Source organism: Neolamprologus brichardi, chromosome 18 (assembly GCF_056152115.1).
Source record: "Neolamprologus brichardi isolate AB-2024 chromosome 18, ASM5615211v1, whole genome shotgun sequence".
NCBI classification, from domain to species: Eukaryota; Metazoa; Chordata; class Actinopteri; order Cichliformes; family Cichlidae; genus Neolamprologus; species Neolamprologus brichardi.
Window position 1 is genome coordinate 23548867 of NC_142121.1, and position 18857 is coordinate 23567723.

The 18857-nt window shown below is 44.3% G+C and overlaps 1 protein-coding gene across 1 annotated transcript in view; it reads left to right on the forward strand.

The window, feature by feature from the left end:
- Positions 1-13670: 13670 nt before the first annotated feature.
- Positions 13671-18857, forward strand: part of kcnab1b (potassium voltage-gated channel subfamily A regulatory beta subunit 1b) — a 44581-nt gene continuing 39394 nt past the window's right edge. Inside the window, exons 1-2 of the mRNA XM_006786576.3 lie at positions 13671-13847; positions 13952-14196. Of these exons, the coding sequence (XP_006786639.1) occupies positions 13815-13847; positions 13952-14196 (278 nt within the window). The 5' untranslated portion in view covers positions 13671-13814. The remainder of the gene's footprint in view (positions 13848-13951; positions 14197-18857) is intronic.

Genomic DNA, 18857 nt, shown 5'->3' on the forward strand with positions numbered 1-18857 from the left:
AGTTTCTGGCTTCGATTCTCAACCCGCTGGTAGGCAGCTCTGAACACCACATCCAGAATGCCTTGGATTTTGTTGAGAAGGTGAGAGATGTCATTATGGAGGCAGATGAAACTATGGTCTCGTACGATGTTACATCTCTTCACTTGCATCCCAGTCACGGAAGCGTTGGAGGTAGATTACAGGATGACCCCAACCTCAGCAACAGGACCACTCTCAGTATCGACCAAGTGTGTTTGCTTTTGGAACTGTGTCTTCATTCCACCTGCTTCACATACAAGGGTCAGTTCTACTGGCAGAAACATGGGTGTACCATGGGCTCCCCAGTTTCACCCATCGTGGCCAATGTACATGGAAGAAGTGGAAAAGAGGGCTTTGCTATCCTACCCTGGAACACCACCAAGCCATTGGTTCAGATATGTGGATGACACCTGGGTGAAAATCAAAATCTCAGGATGTACCATAATTCACAGATCACTTAGTGGACCGACACATCAAATTCACCAGGGAGGATATGAAAAGTGGCAGGTTAGCCTTCTTAGACTGTGAGATTTCCATCAGTAATGGGGGACATCTAAAAGCTGACGTGTACCGTAAACCTATGCATACGGATCAGTATTTAAGGTTTGACTCTCATCGTCCACTGGAGCACAAACTGGGTGTCATCAGGACACTACAACACAGAGCAAACACCATCCCCACAGACACAGCGGCCAGGGAAGCAGAAGAAAAGCTCATCAAGAAGGCCCTGAGTAAATGTGGTTATCACAGATGGACTTTTGTCAAAACAGGAAGGTGCCAAAAGAAAGTTCCAGCCGATCCAGGAGAGAAGGACAACCGCTGCCTAAACAAAAACCTGTAGTGATCCCGTATGTGTCAGGAGTATCGGAGCAGTTGAGACACATTTTTTCTAAACACTGGGTCTCTGTGGTTTTTAAACCCCAAAACACGCTCCACCAAAAATTGGTCCACCCCAAGAATTGGGTCCCCCGACACAAACAGAGTAACATAGTGTATGCTGTTAAGTGCCAGGAGGATTGCCAGGATTTATATGTCAGGGAAACCAAACAACCTCTGGCTAAGCGGATGGCACAACACAGAAGAGCTACCTCGTCAGGCCACGACTCTGCAGTCTATTTAACACCTTCAGGCCAGTGGACACTCTTTCAATGATGAGGATGTACACATCCAGGACAGGGAGGAACGCTGGTTTGAGCGCGGAGTCAAGGATGCCATTTATGTGAAAAGGGAAAGACCATCTCTGAATCGAGGAGGGGGCCTAAGAGTACATCTGTCACCATTGTACAATGCCGTGATTGCAGCCATTCCCCAACTCTCTGTGAATGGTACTCATGGCCATTGATCAGTGGTTGTTGATCAATGTTCATGAGAATTTGCATAAATATTTTGAAGGAACTGACCTCCCAGCCCATTGTTCTTTCACTGGGCTGGTTTCAGTCATTATTCATTATTCAGTCAAATATCTTCAGGGTAATTTGGGAAAAAATAAATAAATAACAAATAACAGGTGTAAATAACATTAGTTTTCTTATGAAAAATAAAACACTCCATGAATACAGATACATTTTCAGCAGATTATTTTAAATGAGTGGGGGCTATGTTTTGTTTGGTTGGGTTGACTCTCTCCTGTTGTGTCTGGCGAGCACCATCATACCAGTATAAATATTTCAAAAGGATGCCAGTCATGGTGGATAATAAAAAAGGCATTGGGACCCTGGTGGTGTTCTTGTTGTCTTGTTTGCTTTAGTGTGGGCCAGAGACTGATAAGAGGCAAGCTTCCTCAGAGTACTGTTGATCATTTAATTAAAAAAAAAAACACACTTTAGTCAAAATGATTTTATTGAGAAAAAAAGTTAATTTCACCAGTGAAATACAATATTTTACACCTACTATACACTAATTCATATTTATATCTCAGTTGTTGTTGGGAGGGGGGGGGGTTGTCTCACAATAGCTAGTAATACATTTTAAAGCTGAAGATACAAAACTATTAATTTTTAAAAATGTGTTATTTTTAGCTGTATTGAAATAGACTTTATTGTGTTGTATCAAAGGTTATTTTTTATTAGGCTTTTACAAGTAAACAACAGGATTTCCTTACACAAGTTTCCCATCAGGATGTGTATATCAGCAAATCACTAAGCTTACTGACAAGATAGACAACATTTAATTGTTTTTCTTAAATCATTATAACAGATGTTGGTGTCACTTACATTTACAGCCATATAGACACCACCACATAGTATTAACACATTGTAATGTTTGGAAACTGGCTTTTTATGTACAGTGTTAACACTTAATGCCACAGCTGCTCTATTAACAGTTTTGGTTATTACAGAAATTGTTTTTATGTTTCTGTAAAGATTAATCCACCAGTGTGCACAAGCTCTTTAGTCAAAATGACATTTTTAGTATTAAAATATATTCTTGTTTGCCATGCATGAATTTCCAATTTTATTATTTTACAAAAAAAAGCAGCAAATTCAGCATCTTAATGAAAAATAATAATTTTCTTCACTGTTTTCAGTGAAGAAAATTATTATTTTTCATGATTGTTTGATTGAATTCTGACTCTGAGACGTCCAGTGGGTTTAAATATGGGTAGAAAAACGTGCATTCAATCATTTTTAGGTTTGTATGGGAGTTATAAAATTGTTGTTTTCTTGTTGTAATGACAGGTGGTCTATATCTGTTAATACTGTATATATTACTGTTTATTTACAGTATCACACATTAATGATTGTTTTTAGAGACACCTGGAAATCTTCCATCCATCCATCCATCTTCATCCGCTTTGTCCGGGGCCGGGTCGCGGGGGCAGCAGCCTAAGCAAAGAGGCCCAGACCTCCCTCTCCCCAGCCACCTCCTCCAGCTCATCCGGGGGAACACCAAGGCGTTCCCAGGCCAGCCGAGAGATATAATCTCTCCAGCGTGTCCTGGGTCTGCCCCGGGGCCTCCTCCCGGTGGGACATGCCTGGAACACCTCACCCAGGAGGCGCCCAGGGGGCATCCTTACCAGATGCCCAAACCACCTCAGCTGGCTCCTTTCGATGTGGAGCAGCAGTGGCTCTACTCTGAGCCCCTCCCGGATGGCCGAACTTCTCACCCTATCTCTAAGGGAGATGCCAGCCACCCTTCGGAGGAAGCTCATTTCCGCCGCTTGTATCCGCGATCTCGTCCTTTCGGTCACTACCCACAGCTCGTGGCCATAGGTGAGGGTAGGGACGTAGATCGACCGGTAAATTGAGAGCTTCGCTTTTACACTCAGCTCCCTCTTCACCACGACGGACCGGTGCAGCGTCTGCATTACTGCAGCTGCAGCCCCAATCCGTCTGTCGATCTCCGGCTCCCTTCTCCCATCACTCGCGAACAAGACCCCGAGATACTTGAACTCCTCCACTTGGGGCAGGACCTCATCCCCGACCCGGAGTGGGCACTCCACCCTTTTCCGGCTGAGAACCATGGCCTCAGATTTGGAGGTGCTGATCCTCATTCCCGCTGCGTCACACTCGGCTGCGAACCGCTCCAGTGCGAGCTGGAGGCCCTCACCCGATGAAGCCAACAGAACCACATCATCCGCAAAGATCAGAGATGAGATCCTGAGGCCACCAAAGCGAAAGCCCTCCGCCACTTGGCTGCGCCTAGAAATCCTGTCCATAAAAATTATGAACAGAACCGGTGACAAAGGGCAGCCCTGGCGGAGCCCATCACCCACCGGGAACGAGTCCGACTTATTGCCGGCAATGCGAACCAAGCTCTTGCAACGGTTGTATAGGGATCGAATGGCCCGTAGCAATGGGCCAGACACCCTATACTCCCGCAACACCTCCCACAGGACACCCCGAGGGACACGGTCGAATGCCTTCTCCAAGTCCACAAAACACATGTAGACTGGTTGGGCAAACTCCCATGCACCCTCAAGTATCCTCGAGAGGATGAAGAGCTGGTCCAGTGTTCCGCGACCAGGACGAAAACCGCATTGTTCCTCCTGCATCAGAGGTTCGACTAGCGGACGAACTCTCCTTTCCAGCACCCTGGCATAGACTTTCCCGGGGAGGCTGAGGAGTGTGATCCCCCTGTAGTTGGAACACACCCTCCGGTCCCCCTTCTTAAAGATGGGGACCACCACCCCGGTCTGTCAATCCACGGGTACTGCCCCTGATCTCCACGCAACATTGCAGAGGCGTGTCAGCCAGGACAGCCCTACAACGTCCAGAGCCTTCAGGAACTCGGGGCGGACCTCATCAACACCAGGGGCTCTGCCACCAAGGAGTTGTTTAACTGCCTCAGTGACCTCGCCCCCAGAAATTGGCGGGTCATTCCCCTCATCCCCAGACTCTGCTTCCTCCTTGGAAGACGCGTCAGTGGGATTGAGGAGGTCCTCGAAGTATTCCTTCCACCGCCTGACAATTTTCTCAGTCGACGTCAGCAGCGCTCCGCCAGCACTATACACAGTGCAGGTAGAGCACCGCTTTCCCCTCCTGAGACGCCTGACGGTTTGCCAGAACCTCTTCGAGGCAGTCCGAAAGTCTTTTTCCATGGCCTCTCCGAACTCCTCCCACACCCGAGTTTTTGCTTCAGCCACTGCCCGAGCCGCATTCCGCTTGGCCTGTCGATACCTGTCGGCTGCCTCCGGAGTCCCACAGGCTAACCAAGCCCGATACGACTCCTTCTTCAGCCTGGTGGCTCCCTTCACCTCTGGTGTCCACCATTTGGTTCGGGGATTACCACCACGGCAGGCACCAACCACCTTGCGGCCGCAGCTCAATGCAGCAGCTTCGGCAATGGAGGCGCTGAACATGGTCCATTCGGACTCGATGTCCCCCGCCTCCCTCGGAATGCTGTTGAAGCTCTGCCGGAGATGTGTGTTGAAGATCTCGCGGACTGGGGCCTCTGCTAGTCGTTCCCAGCACACCCTCACTACACGTTTAGGTGCACCAGGTCTGTCCAGCGTCCTCCCTCGCCACCTGATCCAACTCACCACCAGGTGGTGATCAGTTGACAGCTCAGCCCCTCTCTTTACCCGAGTGTCCAGAACATATGGTCGCAGGTCTGGTGATACGATTACAAAATCGATCATCGACCTACGGCCTAGAGCGTCCTGGTGCCACGTGCACTTATGGACACTCTTATGTTCGAACAAGGTGTTCGTTATGGCCAAACTGTGATTAGCACAGAAGTCCAATAACAAAGCACCGCTCGGGTTCAGATCAGGGAGGCCGTTCCTCCCAATCACGCCCCTCCAGGTCTCGCTGTCGTTACCCACGTGAGCATTGAAGTCTCCCAGCAGGACAACAGAGTCTCCAGGTGGAGCACCTTCCAGCACCCCCCCCAGGGACTCTAAGAAGGCTGGGTACTCCGAACTGCCACTCGGCGCATAAGCGCAGATGACAGTCAGGACCCGTTCCCCGACCCTAAGGCGCAGGGAACAAACCCTCTCGTCCACCGGGAAAAACCCCAACGTACCGGCAGCAAGCCGAGGGGATATTAGAATACCCACCCCAGCCCGCCGCCTCTCACCAGGGGTAACTCCAGACTGAGACAGAGTCCAGCCCCTCTCCAGGAGACTGGTTCCAGAGCCCAAGCCGTGCGTAGAGGTGAGCCCGACTATATCTAGCCGGTACCTCTCAACCTCACGCACTAACTCAGGCTCCTTCCCCACCAGAGAGGTGACATTCCATGTCCCTATTGCCAGTCTTGGCAGCCGGGGGTCAGTCCGCCAGGGCCTCCGCTCCTGGCCGCCACCCGGCACACAATGCACCCGACCCCTATGGCGCCTCCTGCAGGTGGTGGGCCTGCGGGAGGATGGGCCCATGTCTCCTCTTCGGGCTGTGCCCGGCCGGGCCCCATGGACTAAGGCCCGGCCACCAGACGCTCGCCCTCGGGCACCCTCCCCGGGCCTGGCTCCAGGGCGGGGCCCCGGTAACCCTATCCCGGGCAGGGTAAACTGTTCCCTCGATGTTTTTTTTCATAGGGGTCGCGAGATAAAACAGTGATACCGAAATGTTTTCATGACGGCATCAACAAATAGTAAAACGTGACTGGTGCAGATCAGATTATTGATTAACTGCCTCATGTCCCACTGAGTAGTTAATTTTTATTTTCCTTTTTGCCTCACTGCTTGCAGAAGTCTGATTGTGTACAAGTGTGGATGAGTCACTCTGGTCTTGGAGGGAACAGTGAAGAAAAGGCTTCACATTTCCAGGGACTGAAATAGACTAAATGCTCTCTGTCTGCCTCTCACACTGCGCACTGAGTGGGAGGACATAGCAGACACAGAGGTGCTCTCAGCTCCCCCACATTCATCCAGCGTCTTATCTCCATTTTTGGTCCATTTTATATTGCCAGTGATGCATGAATGTGTTCATGTCTGCACGTTTCAGCTAATCATGGTGACTTCAGTGCTGAATATTTATTTCTTTTAAATCTATATCAATAAATATTTACAGATGCGTCAAATGAGGCTTTAGACTCAGTTTGAAACGAGGATGTGAAGGTGAATACTGAAGCTATGTCCACAAGAGGGCAGCCCTGTATAGCCGAGAAAGAGCTGAGAAACCCTAGAAAAGACAGTTCAAATAAAACGTTTCATGTAGGTATTCTTATGCTTAACACTGCAGAAGTTCCAAAGGAGGGATTACAGCTCAGCAAGGGATGAAAGTAAGATGGAGACTGCAGTTTATCACAGAATCATTTGAAAAGGTTTGAAAGTTAAAAGTGTCTGTTGTTGGGGCTCATTTCTGCGGGAAAACAAAACGAGACGGAAAAGAGAGCTGAGGTTCAGAGGCTGTCAGATTGGTGCGCAGACAACAACCTGGACCTTAATATCACCAAGACAAAAGAGCTGGTAATCGACTTCAAAAGGAGGAAGTCTGAGCTGCAGCCTGCCAGAATCAACGGGGAGTGTGTGGAAAGGGTGTCCAGCTTCAAGTTCCTGGATGTGCACATAGACACAGACCTCCAATGGAGCACCTCGGCAGTTTTCAAGAAGGCCCAACAGTGTCTCCATTTTCTGAGACTCCTCAGAAAAATGGACCTGAAGAAGGAGCTGCTGATTGTCTTCTACCTTTACTCCATTGTAAGTGTGCTAACATACTGCATCTGTGTGTGGTTTTCCAGCTGCACCACGGCACACATAAAGAGACTTCAGAGGGTTATCAATATGGCCCAGAAGGTCACTGGACATCCTCTTCCCTCCCTGAAGGACCTGTACAGCAGTTGCTGTCTCAAGAGGGCACACAGCATCGTACAGGACTGTACACACACAGGACACCGGGCGTTTAAGCTGCTGCCATCTGGCAGGAGATTCAGGCTGCTCAGGTCGCGGACAAACAGACTCAAGGACAGCTCTTACAACAGGGCAATAGCCCTAATCAATGCTGACCCTATTGGCTACCTCCCTGGACTTTTTAATAACAATTACAACAACAACAATAATAATAATAATAAAACATGCACTCATTCTTTTTATTTTTTTATTAAGTAACTGTGTTGTGTTGTGTTGTGTTGTGTTGTGTTGTGTTGTGTTGTGCATAGTGCAGACACAGGACAGTTTCCAATTTCGTTGTACTATTGCACTTGGTATGACTGTAATGACAATAAAGAGTTATCACTATCGCTTATCTCTTAAGGACTCCATGTTATTTTTCAAGAGAAAAAAAATGACTTCCTCAGTTTAATGTCTTGTATTGAGAGAAACAGACTCTGTACTTGAGCTGAGATCCCACCATGAGTACGCTTTGCATGGCATCCTGTGGGACATCTCCTTCTCTAGCATCTTTTGAGCTATCGTGATCACCACTCTATGAGTAATGGCGATCCTCCTTTGGGCAGAATTTTAAACAAAAACTAAAACAAAGCCAGAAGTTAATTTTAGTTTTTTAGTACTGAAATACCTCAAAATGATATATTTGACTATTTTTTGTCATTGCTGTGATTCAGAAATAATCTATGATGTTCAGTGCCTATATTAAACAAGGCTAAAGTCAATTAATGAGGTATGTGAGTACAGACATTACACCAATCTGTTATTCAAAGTTTCTGTATGCAAGAGGCGGCCAATGAGAGGACAGCTGGCCTAATGGGGAGGTTTTGAATCCAGAGAAGCTCAAAAAGCTATTCTGCATTTCAGTCCATAAATTCAATATGCTTTGTTTATTAGTTTTGACAGATTGTTATACTGAATAAAAATATTAATAATAATGTAATAACATTATCCTACAGGGGTCCTACAGGGCTCTTTACTTGGTCCACTACTATTTACATTAGTAACTTAGATCTGTGAGATCTTGTCTGATAAGTATACAGCAAAGCTATCTCATTGTTGCTGGAAACTTGCCACAGGCAAACAGTCAAAGCAAAAGCCATTATCTGTGCATTTTTGATAACTTCATACATACGTATCTTGTCTCAGGATCCTTCAAAAAATATTATATTAGAGGATATTATTTGAATTTATAAGCCTTTTCAAACTATCCAGATATACAGCGATGCTTTATGAATAAATAACATAACGTAGTAAATAAAATTAGGGACTGCATAAAAAATGAAACACTCCATGAATACAGATACATCTTAAGCAGATCCCTTCAAGTAGGGCAGTTTATTCTCTTCTGTTGTGTCTAGCGGGTGACTCAGGGCAGCATTATACCAGTCTAAATATTTTAAAAGGACAGCAGTCATGGCAGCTAATAAAGCAAGGCATGAGTACCTAGGTCGGCTAAGCATTTGACATTGACCTTCATTGTTAGCCCCCAAAAGTCAAAGTTAATCTTATATGATCAATCATATGACACAGTATAACTTCACAATGATGCCATAAAGTTTAGTAAAATCACAAACTCCATGAAAACATCGTAAAATTTCAGGTTTTTCCAGATTATAGAAGCCAAGGATTATAGCCAATCATAGCGGTAAAGATAAAGCATTACATACTAAAACTGTGTATTTTTTAAGGTTATAGGTCAAAGGTCAGGTTTTGTTATGAAAATAGGCTGATATCAGCATGTTGTAATAAAACATCAAAAGTTATATCACCCTTGCCCTGTGGGAGGAGTTGTGCTCTCTGAGTGCTGTTGTTGCTGATGCTTTTGTGTGTTTTATGTTTCCCTTTGCACATACACAAAAAAAACATCTACACTTAGTTTCAGGTTTATGACTATATTACTCTGTAAATATCCGGTGTGTAAAGTTAAAACAAAGCACCTTTGCCATTCTTTGACAGCAGGTTAAGTCATTTGCATGTGACTGATAATCGTAATCCATTTAGTGGGTCTGCTTGCTCTGGAATCGTTGCCTCGCCGCCTGCGGAAGTCCGATTGTGTACAAGTGTGGATGAGTCACTCTGGTCTTGGAGGGAACAGTGAAGAAAAGGCCTCACATTTCCGGGGACTGAAATAGACTAAATGCTCTGTGTCTGCCTCTCGCACTGCACACTCAGTGGGAGGACATAGCAGACACAGAGGTGCTCTCAGCTCCCCCACATTTATCCAGCACACCTTATCTCCATTTTCAGCCACTGAAGGCATCCTCATATGTGGCAGCTTCAGAATGACTGATGCATGTGCCTGTTGGTTAGTGTGTGCGTGTGTGCGTGTGTGATATGTATTATCTTCTTTTTCTTGTTTTCTTGATGAGAGTATGATGATGAGTATTTTTCATTACTTCAACCTCTTCAGCTTTGATAAGCAGACATTAACAGGATTTTTGTTTTGTTTTTGGTTTGTTTGGAGTTTTTTTTTTTTTACATGGACCTTGCAGTTCCACAAGAGGGCAGTCACATACAGCTAACTGCAAAAGAGAAGGCAGTGATAGAGAAGCCTCGCATATATTGTATTGCAGTGTAGATACTTGTTCTTGTGACTGTTACGACTATGAAAGACCTCTAGCAGCACTCTAAACACTCTGTCTACCGTTTGGGATCCATAAATTCCATCCTTCCTTATACTTAGGACACCATGGCTATGAGACCCAAATGCTGTGGAATATGACTGGTCAAAAGGTTTTAACCTGAAGCCAAAAATGTCAACCTCTTGGTGGCCCTGAAACAAAAATCAGAGTAAAGTTAGTCATTCTCCAAAGTCAGTAGGATTCATGACCTTAAACAGTCTCAGTCCAACAAATAGATGTTGATGTTTTTCAAAAATTTCCCAGATACAGGACAAAAATAGCACATGTTGTACGTTATACAGCTCAGAAGAAGAATGACCCTCCTTTATGGCTTGCCTACGAGCAGAAGCAGCTTTGAGCGCCCGGTCTTTTTGCAGCACTGTGTGAGACCCCCTATTTAATCTGACAAGCCAATCACAACTTCTGAACTGCATGAGACCAGAATTATCATTGTACATAAATTTAGCACATTTCACTGTCCCTAGCCACATTTTAACGCTATGATGAGAGGGCAGGGAGGTCTGCATAGTGTCAGGCTGAATATGGTAATTAGGATGTGTGGGTGCCTGGCTGTGACTGATGTGGCTCAGGTACAGCTCAGAATGTGGTTCCTTACATGGTGAAGTCTTGGCTCAAGTCCTCACCATGTAAGAAAACAAGACGACTATCACCTAGACTGAAGATTGTCTGCTTCTCCATCCTCTATAATCCAGACCCGTGTTTATTTGTAGCATCTCCTGCAGGCTTTGTGTTTAAATGAGTGAGCTGCCATTTCTTTTGAATAGTTTACTCTTGTTTATCCTGACTAAAGAGGGAAGTTGTTGTATTTTGGTCTGTTTATTTTGATTAAGTAATCTCGGTTTGGATTTGTGGAGAAGTATAAAGAAAGTCACAAAAAGTTGCACTGTGGATCTAAGTAAAACACCTGATAGTGATAAAGGAGGAAATGGGGTACTGCATGAGGAAGTCAGGACTGGCACAGAAGTACCTGAGGGGGGAGCAGGGCATCAAGAGAGTGGTGAGGTGTGCAGTAGGAAAGACAGGTGGGTTCAAGTTGGAGTAAGTTGAGGAATCAGCTCTGATCCCTTTCTTGTTTGGAGTGGTGATGGACTGTTTAACAGTTTAACAGAGGAGGTCAGGCAGGAGTCTCTTTAGACGTCATTTGCAGATGACATTGTGATGTGAAGAGAGCCTGGAGAGGTGGAGGTATGCTCTGGAGAGAAGAGGAATGAAAGTCAATAGAAGCGAGACAGAATACATGTGAGTGAATGAGGGAGAGCCTCTACTTCTCTCATTCTAACAATAGCAATGCAAGGAGTAGAGGGTCAACCATCAAAAGCAGCGAAGGGAGTGCAGGCAGGGTGGAGACGAAGTGTCGGGTTAACAGAAGATAGCAGCAAGAGTGAAAGAGAAGGTTTAAAAATGGTAGCGAGACCCGCTGCGATGCATGGTTTGGAGACGGTGGCCCTGACAAAACACAAGAGATGGAGAGAGATGGCGCTGGAGAGAGCAGAGTGGAAGATGTTAAGGTTTTTGTTTTTCGAGCAGGATGGTCAGAATTAGAAATAAATGTGTCAGAAGGACACTTCAGGCTGAGCCATTTAGACAGGAAGTTAGAGCGGCTTGGACATGTGCAGAGGCGGGACATAAGATGCAGAATATGGAGCTGCCAGGCAGGAGGGAAAGAGGAAGACCACTGAAGGAGGACATGTCGAGGGTTGGTATGACAGAAGAGGATGCTCGGGTACTACGGAGGCAAATGATCTGCTGTGGCAAACCCTAATGAGAACAACCAAAAAAAAAAAAAGACAGATTTGTTCCGGCCTTGGCTCTCCACCACATTAATTTGTACTCCTGTATTTGTGAAGCTGATGAATAATAAATACAAGACCTATTCACTTTATCAATTTGCTCTTTTGGCTGCTTGGGGATTTGGGGAAGATGGATGTGTTTCATGTTGTGCCTCATCCCTCCTACAGGGGCCTAACGAGATTTATTAAATGAGGGGTGTCTAATCTAAAAAATGAGTTTTCAGGAGAAGAAAAAAAATCAGGTTACATGAAAACATCTCTAATAATAATAAAATACATGAATTCAAGGTTTTTAAGTCATATAAAAAAAAGAGAGAAGTCTAGCAAGTAATCTAATGCTAGAGTCCTGAATAATAAATAAGGTTTTGTATGGTTTTGCTTAACAGATATCCAGTGTTGGGAGTAACGGAATACATGTACCGCCGTTACGTGATTAAAATACAAAATATGAGTAACTGTATTCCGTAAAAAGGTGGTATTCAGAATACAGTTACTTTGATGAAATAAAGGGATTACACGGCGGTCTTTTCCTGTTTCATATGTTAGGCTATGCCCTCTCTATGTTTGGTAATTCCACGCCGGTGGAAACCCAACAAAACACGCATTAAGAGGCTCAGTGCCTGTGTCTCAATCTCGCGTCTCATAATGATGTGAAGAAATATTTTTAAAAATGATTTAATATGAAGGCAATAGGCAGAGTGTTACAGGCATCGCCCTAAAGAATGTAGCCTCAACTGCTCACAGACACATAAGGGGTATGTTATGTGTCTGTGAGCACGAGGGAGGGAGAGAAAGTGGAAAAGTACGTGTTGTCCCCGAGCAGAAACGGGAGCTGGAAGCATGGAAGCATGACTGCAAAAAGTGCAGCCTTACCTAATGTCAACCTACTGTTACTCATTTTATATTAAGATTTAAAAATCTAGTTGGTATTATGGCGAGTAACCTTCAGTAATAGTAATAAATCACACAGCAATAGTACATTCATGTAGTTGTAAAAAAGTATGATAATATATTAAGTAATCCAAAGTATTCAGAATATGTTACTGTCATTGAGTAACGTAGCGGAATACGTTACAGAATACATTTTGGGGCATGTATTCTGTAACCTGTAGTGGAATACATTTTAAAAGTAACCTTCCCAACACTGCAGATATCTCTGTGGCCACAACGGGGAAATTACATTTAGTGGCCTCATGTGCTTCCTTCCTATGTTACTCTATTATATTAGAAAATCATGGCGTGTTCAAATGCAGTGCGGCACAAATAATGGCAGTAAGCTTGGTGTCTTTCCAAGCTTCAATAATTCTTGAATAGTAGCTGATATCATTAGAAACCATAAGCGTGGGTCATAAAAAACATTACATTTGTATCTGTAAAAAATCCTGAGTGCGTTTAGCGGTGCAGATAGTTCTCGAAACATGATAGCCATGCTTTTTTGGGTTTGGCATCCCCTGAATGTACTTTTGGACACTTCTAGAGCGAACTCGTTATCACCTTACCAACATTGCACTAGTAACAATTGCAGGGTCCATTACTCTTACCTTCATGTGAAGTTGCCTCTTAATAAGACAGTGTAATATGTGTGTTCACCATGATCAAAATCATACCTGTCTGTCATCCTTTGCTTTGAAGGACTTTAAGTACCGGAGTAGACGTGGGCCAGGTCTTGTTCTCGGCTGCAGCTTGAATTGGCTGTACATGTAACAGATGTATCAGGAAGATATTTCTGACGGGCAGACAGAAATATCCCCATGGCTTTGTTCGGCTCGCCTCACAGACTAGCGGGTTTCTCTCGCCACGGCCAAGAGCTCAAACAAAAGCTGTCTTTGTCCTTTAATTTGTCGGTCAGTCTAAGAATAAAGTTGACATCACAGGCATGGCTCAGAGTTATGTTTCTGACCCCCTCTCCTCTCTTGTCTCCTCTTGATACTGTTTGTGTGCTTGTCTGATCTTCCAAGCACACATGTTCTTGTTTGATAGGCAACATCTATGGAAATTGTGTCAGGGTATTAGTCTCTATCGCAACGTTAGCCTTTGGCATGCCAAAAACGCTTCAGCAAACAATATATAGCAAACGGATATCTTCTGTTGTCCCGCATGAGCGCCATTGCAATGTACTTACATGGAGATGTAAGTACACCGTACGCCTAAATATATTGAAAGAGATTTGCGAGCAAAAGAAAGCATCCAATCGGCCTGTGTGACACAAGTCTGATCTAAACATGTATCTGAAGGCAGCCTGCAGTGAGATCCCTGTGCCCAGGCAAAGAGGGGGGCCGAGGCTGGATCGCTGCTCCAGTTCCATCCAGCAGAGGCAGGGGGCAGGAACCCGGGTGCACTTCTCGAGCCTCAACAGCTGTCCTGCAGGAGCTCTTGAAGACCACAGACCTCAAGAGCAGCACATCTTAGAGGATCTTCTTCATGTACAAAACCATTTTTTCCAGGCATCTCCCCAGCCTTGTGCCAGCATGGTCTACAGGTAGGATTCTGTTCTTTAGAAGGTGCATGAAAATAAATCCTCCTCTGTACTGTTCGTGCTGCATGTGAGAAATTTTAAGCAAGTTTCATGCATCAAATTTGGGTTATGTTCATTCTGCATTAAGGTGCAGCTTAAGTAAGCGTGACTTGACTGTCACCAACCAGCGGCCTGTTTTTCGCTTCACTTCAATGTGTATGATTGCTAAAACACTGGAAGTGAGGATTAAAGTTTAATTCTTCTCAGCGGGGTCTCTGCCTGCTAAATACTTCTCATCACTTTGTGGTAATAAGACTCTCACGTAGCCCAGCGACTTTTAGCTCTAATTCCTGCTCCTTAAGTAAACCTAATATTTTAGTTACATCAGGCTACAATCAGAAAAACCGCTGTGCCCTCAGTGAATCCGCAAGTTGCAGTAGCATGAAAAGATTGAAAAATAATGCGAATAAGAAATGAAGAAAGCCTGACATTTGAAATGATTGTTATTAATAATCAGTTATATCGTTGAATGGAGCAACATTTTTTTAGAATTGATGTCTTGTTTCCAAAATGTTTTGGGGTTTTTTTAATGGTTTTTTTGTAAGCTTGCCAAATACAAAGCCTTGAAATCATTTGATGAGTATAAAAAGGAAGAGGCTGTGAGAGGGAGCAGATCTTTTTGTGCACAGAGAGGACATTACTCTGTGAGATTTAGATTTAAAAGTGTATTCATGTACCACGGTAACAGGAAAATATTTGCCTCCTCTGGAAAGATTTAGGTGAACGAATGCTTGAGACTCTGGAAATCTGTAAAATTAAAAATAAATTCTGTACATTTTATTTATGCAGAAACGTGGTGGGCTCTTCCCTCTTCTCTTCTGCTGGCTGTAGCTTGTATTTTCAGATTAGAGACTCTATTGCAGGGGTGTCAAACTCAATTGCACAGGGGGCCAAAACTCAAGGCACACTTTGTCGCGGGCCAAACAAGATAAACATTTATTTAACACTAAAACAATGTTTTTTAAACATAAATATGAATAAAAACAGACAGGAATATTACTCCAGATTAAATAAACTTTAACTTTAAATATTTTGCTCTTCATAAAAATATATCCTGTCAAAATTATGCAAGTTAGAAATATGAACATGCTGCCAAAACCCCCAGAAAAAATAAATGAAAGCACACACAAGGTTGGAGCCGCATGTAGATGGAGCGGGGAATTGCTTCAGGAATGGAACTAATAAACTCTTTGGGCCATTCAGTGTCGTACTTTCCCTTGAGTGTATTATTACACTGCAGCTCCATCTGAATCTGCACAGGAGCAGTTCAGCAAAGTGCGCTGATTTGGTTCAACATTACTTGCCAACAGGGAAAGTGAGGCAAGTTGCACTGGTGCATTTGTGACAGCTTCACGTGAAATGCCTTCACCGCATCATACATGCCATGTCCATGAACTGACAGGTTTCATTGCTGAGCTCAAAAACTCTATTGAGAACTTTCCCCCAACTCAGCCAGCGGACTTCTGTATGATAAGGAATGTCGACAAACTCTGAATCTATTTCCCACATAAAAGACTGAAATTGACGGTGATTTAAACTTTTAGTTTGCGTTACGGTGATCATTACATGCTCCATTTTTAGGACTTTACCACACAGCCTTTCCTGGTGTGTGATGCAGTGACATGCTGTTAACTCACCGCATCTTTACTCGCATCCTGCTGACTAGTCCGATTTTTTCACCGCACAACACTGGTGCTCCATCTGTTGTCCAACAAGTTTGTCCCAGGGCAGTTTCATGTCGGTTACACTTTGACATACGTTTTAAAAAATGTATTTTCCTGTCGTTGTCACGTGCATCGATTTAATGTTCAGTATTTCCTCTCCACTGATGAAGATGGCCAACTGTGCAATGTCCATCATGTCTGTACTTTCATCCACAGCAAGAGAGTATGCAATAAAGTTTTTGCTTCTTTCACACAACTGTGTTCTTAAATCAGTGGCCATCTCACAAACCCGATCAGCAATCGTATTTCTCCTCAGGCTCACATTTGCCAAAATCTGCATTTTGTCTGGACACAAGACGTCGCACAGCTTCATCATGCAGCTCTTCAGAGTGGTACCGGGCTGATTTGGCTCCTCTGCTACAATAAAACTTGCTTTCACAACAGCTTCACTTTGTGATTTTGCTCTGGTGAAAAACGTCTCCTGAAATGTCAGATTCTTCTTTAGCTCTTCTACTTTCTGTAGTTTCTGCTCTGCATTTAAGTTTTTCAGCTTATCCTGATGTTTTGTCTTGTAGTGCCGTCTTAAATTAAATTCCTTAATTACAGCCACATTAGCTCCACTAATAAGACACACGGGTTTACCAGCAATGTCTGTAAACATATATTCAGTCACCCACTGGAAGGCTCTGCTTTCAGAATCAACTTTTCTCTCCACCATTGTGAGCGGCTAGCTTCACAATAACAGAAGTTTGACTTGATTGACGCGGGAATGTTCCCAGTTAGCCTAGCGTTCAGCAAGGAGGCTGCAGCGCTGCATTATGGGATCTGTTGTTTGTATATTATTAGCACCTCATATCGCCGGGCCATGCATAACAATAATAATAAATCTATATAAAATGATCTCGCGGGCCGGATATAAATGTATGGCGGGCAGGATGTGGCCCGCGGGCCTTGACTTTGACACATGTGCTCTAGAGGTATTTTATTTTGTCAGCCAGAGCAAAGAAATTCGATATGTAGCTGTCAAACTGTGCAGTGTTGAGCATTTCATTAGGTATGCCTTGCTAGTACTGGGTTGGACCTTTTTTTTGCCTTCAGAGCTGTCTTAATTCTTCGAGCTATTGATTCAGCAAAGTGTTGGAAATATTCTTCAGAGATGTCGAGCTATATTGATATGATAGCAAAACACAGTTGCTGCAGATTTGTCAGCTGCACATCCATGATGTAAATCTCCTGTTGTACCACATCCCAAAGGTCCATCCATCCGTCTTCTTCTGCTTATCTGGGGCTGGATCGTTGGGGCAGCAGGCTAAGCAGAAAAGCCCAGACCTCCCTCTCCCCAGCCACCTCTTCCAGCTTGTCCGGGGGAACACCAAGGCTTTCCCAGTGCACCCAAGAGATATAATCTCTCCAGCATGTCTCGTGTAATCTCTCTCCGGGGCCTCCTCCTGGTGGAACATGCCAGGTACACCTCACCCAGGAGGCATCCATATCAGATGCCTGAACCACCTCAGCTGGCTCCTTTCAATGTGGAGGAGCAGCAGCTCTACTCTGAGTCCCTCCCGGATGGCCAAAATTCTCACCCTTAAGAGGAAGCTAATTTCCGCCGCTTGTATACGCGATCTCATTCTTTCGGTCACTATCCACAGCTTGTGACCCTGAATGAGGGTAAGGACGTAGATCGACCAGTAAATCGAGAGCTTTGCTTTTACTCTCAGCTCTCTCTTCACCACGATGGACCCGTACATCGTTCTCGTCACTGCAGCCGTAGCACCAATCCGATCTCACGCTCCCTTCTCCCGTCACTCGTGAACAAGAGGCCGAGATCCCAAAGGTGCTCTAATTAATTGAGATCTGGTGACTGTGATGGCCACTTGACTGCAGTGAATTCAATGAGATTTTCAGGAAACCTCACCATTGCACTACCAGTAGCCTAAATAACAAAGCAGCTTTTAATGCTGTTTATGCCAAATTCTAACCCTACCATCTGAATGTTTCGGCAGAGATCGAATCTCATCAGACCAGGCAATGATTTACCAGTATACATACTATTGTCCAATTAACTGTCCTGTTATTAGTCACCTGGTGTGATCTTCTATTGCTGTAGCCCATCTGCTTTAAGTTTGGATTTGTTGTGCTTTCAGAGATTTTGCAGACCTTGGTTGTAATGAGTGGTTTTTTGAATTATTACTGCCTTTCTATCAGCTCAAAGCAGTCTGGTCTTTGCCTCCTACTTCTGGCATCAACAAGGCATTTTCCCCAGAGAACCGCTGCTCACTGAATGTTTTCTTTTTTCAGACCATTCTCTGTAAACCCTAGAGACGAATCCCAGTAGATCACCAGTTTGTAAAATACTCAGACCAGCCCATCAGCAACCACGCTACATTCATAGTCTCTTAAATCACCTTTCTCAGTTTAAACTCCATCGTTTCATCTTGACCATGTCTACAGGCTTAAATGCACTGAGTTGCTGCCCCATGATTGTCTGCTTAGATATTCTCTCTAAGAGCAGTTGAACAAGGGTACCTAATGAAGTGGCCAGTGAAGGTAGATCCTTCTGCTTGTGGGCAAATACCACGCTAATTAGTAAGCTTTTGAGGTTTTAGTACGTGGACTGTTTTCACAGACAGACCCAAGCTAGGTGTTTCCTTTATTTCCGCTCTGGTCTCAGGCTCTAACTCCAACATCAGTGTGCATACTTGAGCTTGGTCTTCTAATCTAAAACTTGCCAAGAAACTCTTCATTTAGCTGCAAACCTTTCTTGTCCTGACCTCATTTCTAATAACACACAGACAAATGAAAGTCGGTTCTACATTGCACAAAAGTCCATAACTCAATTAAAATGGTGTATTTTTAATATTTTACTGCAAACAAACAATTTAAATCTGTTAATATCCTTAGTGGTGTTTTAGCATTTCCTTTGCAGTGCCTCAAATACTGGCAGAGCTAAGCACAAATCCA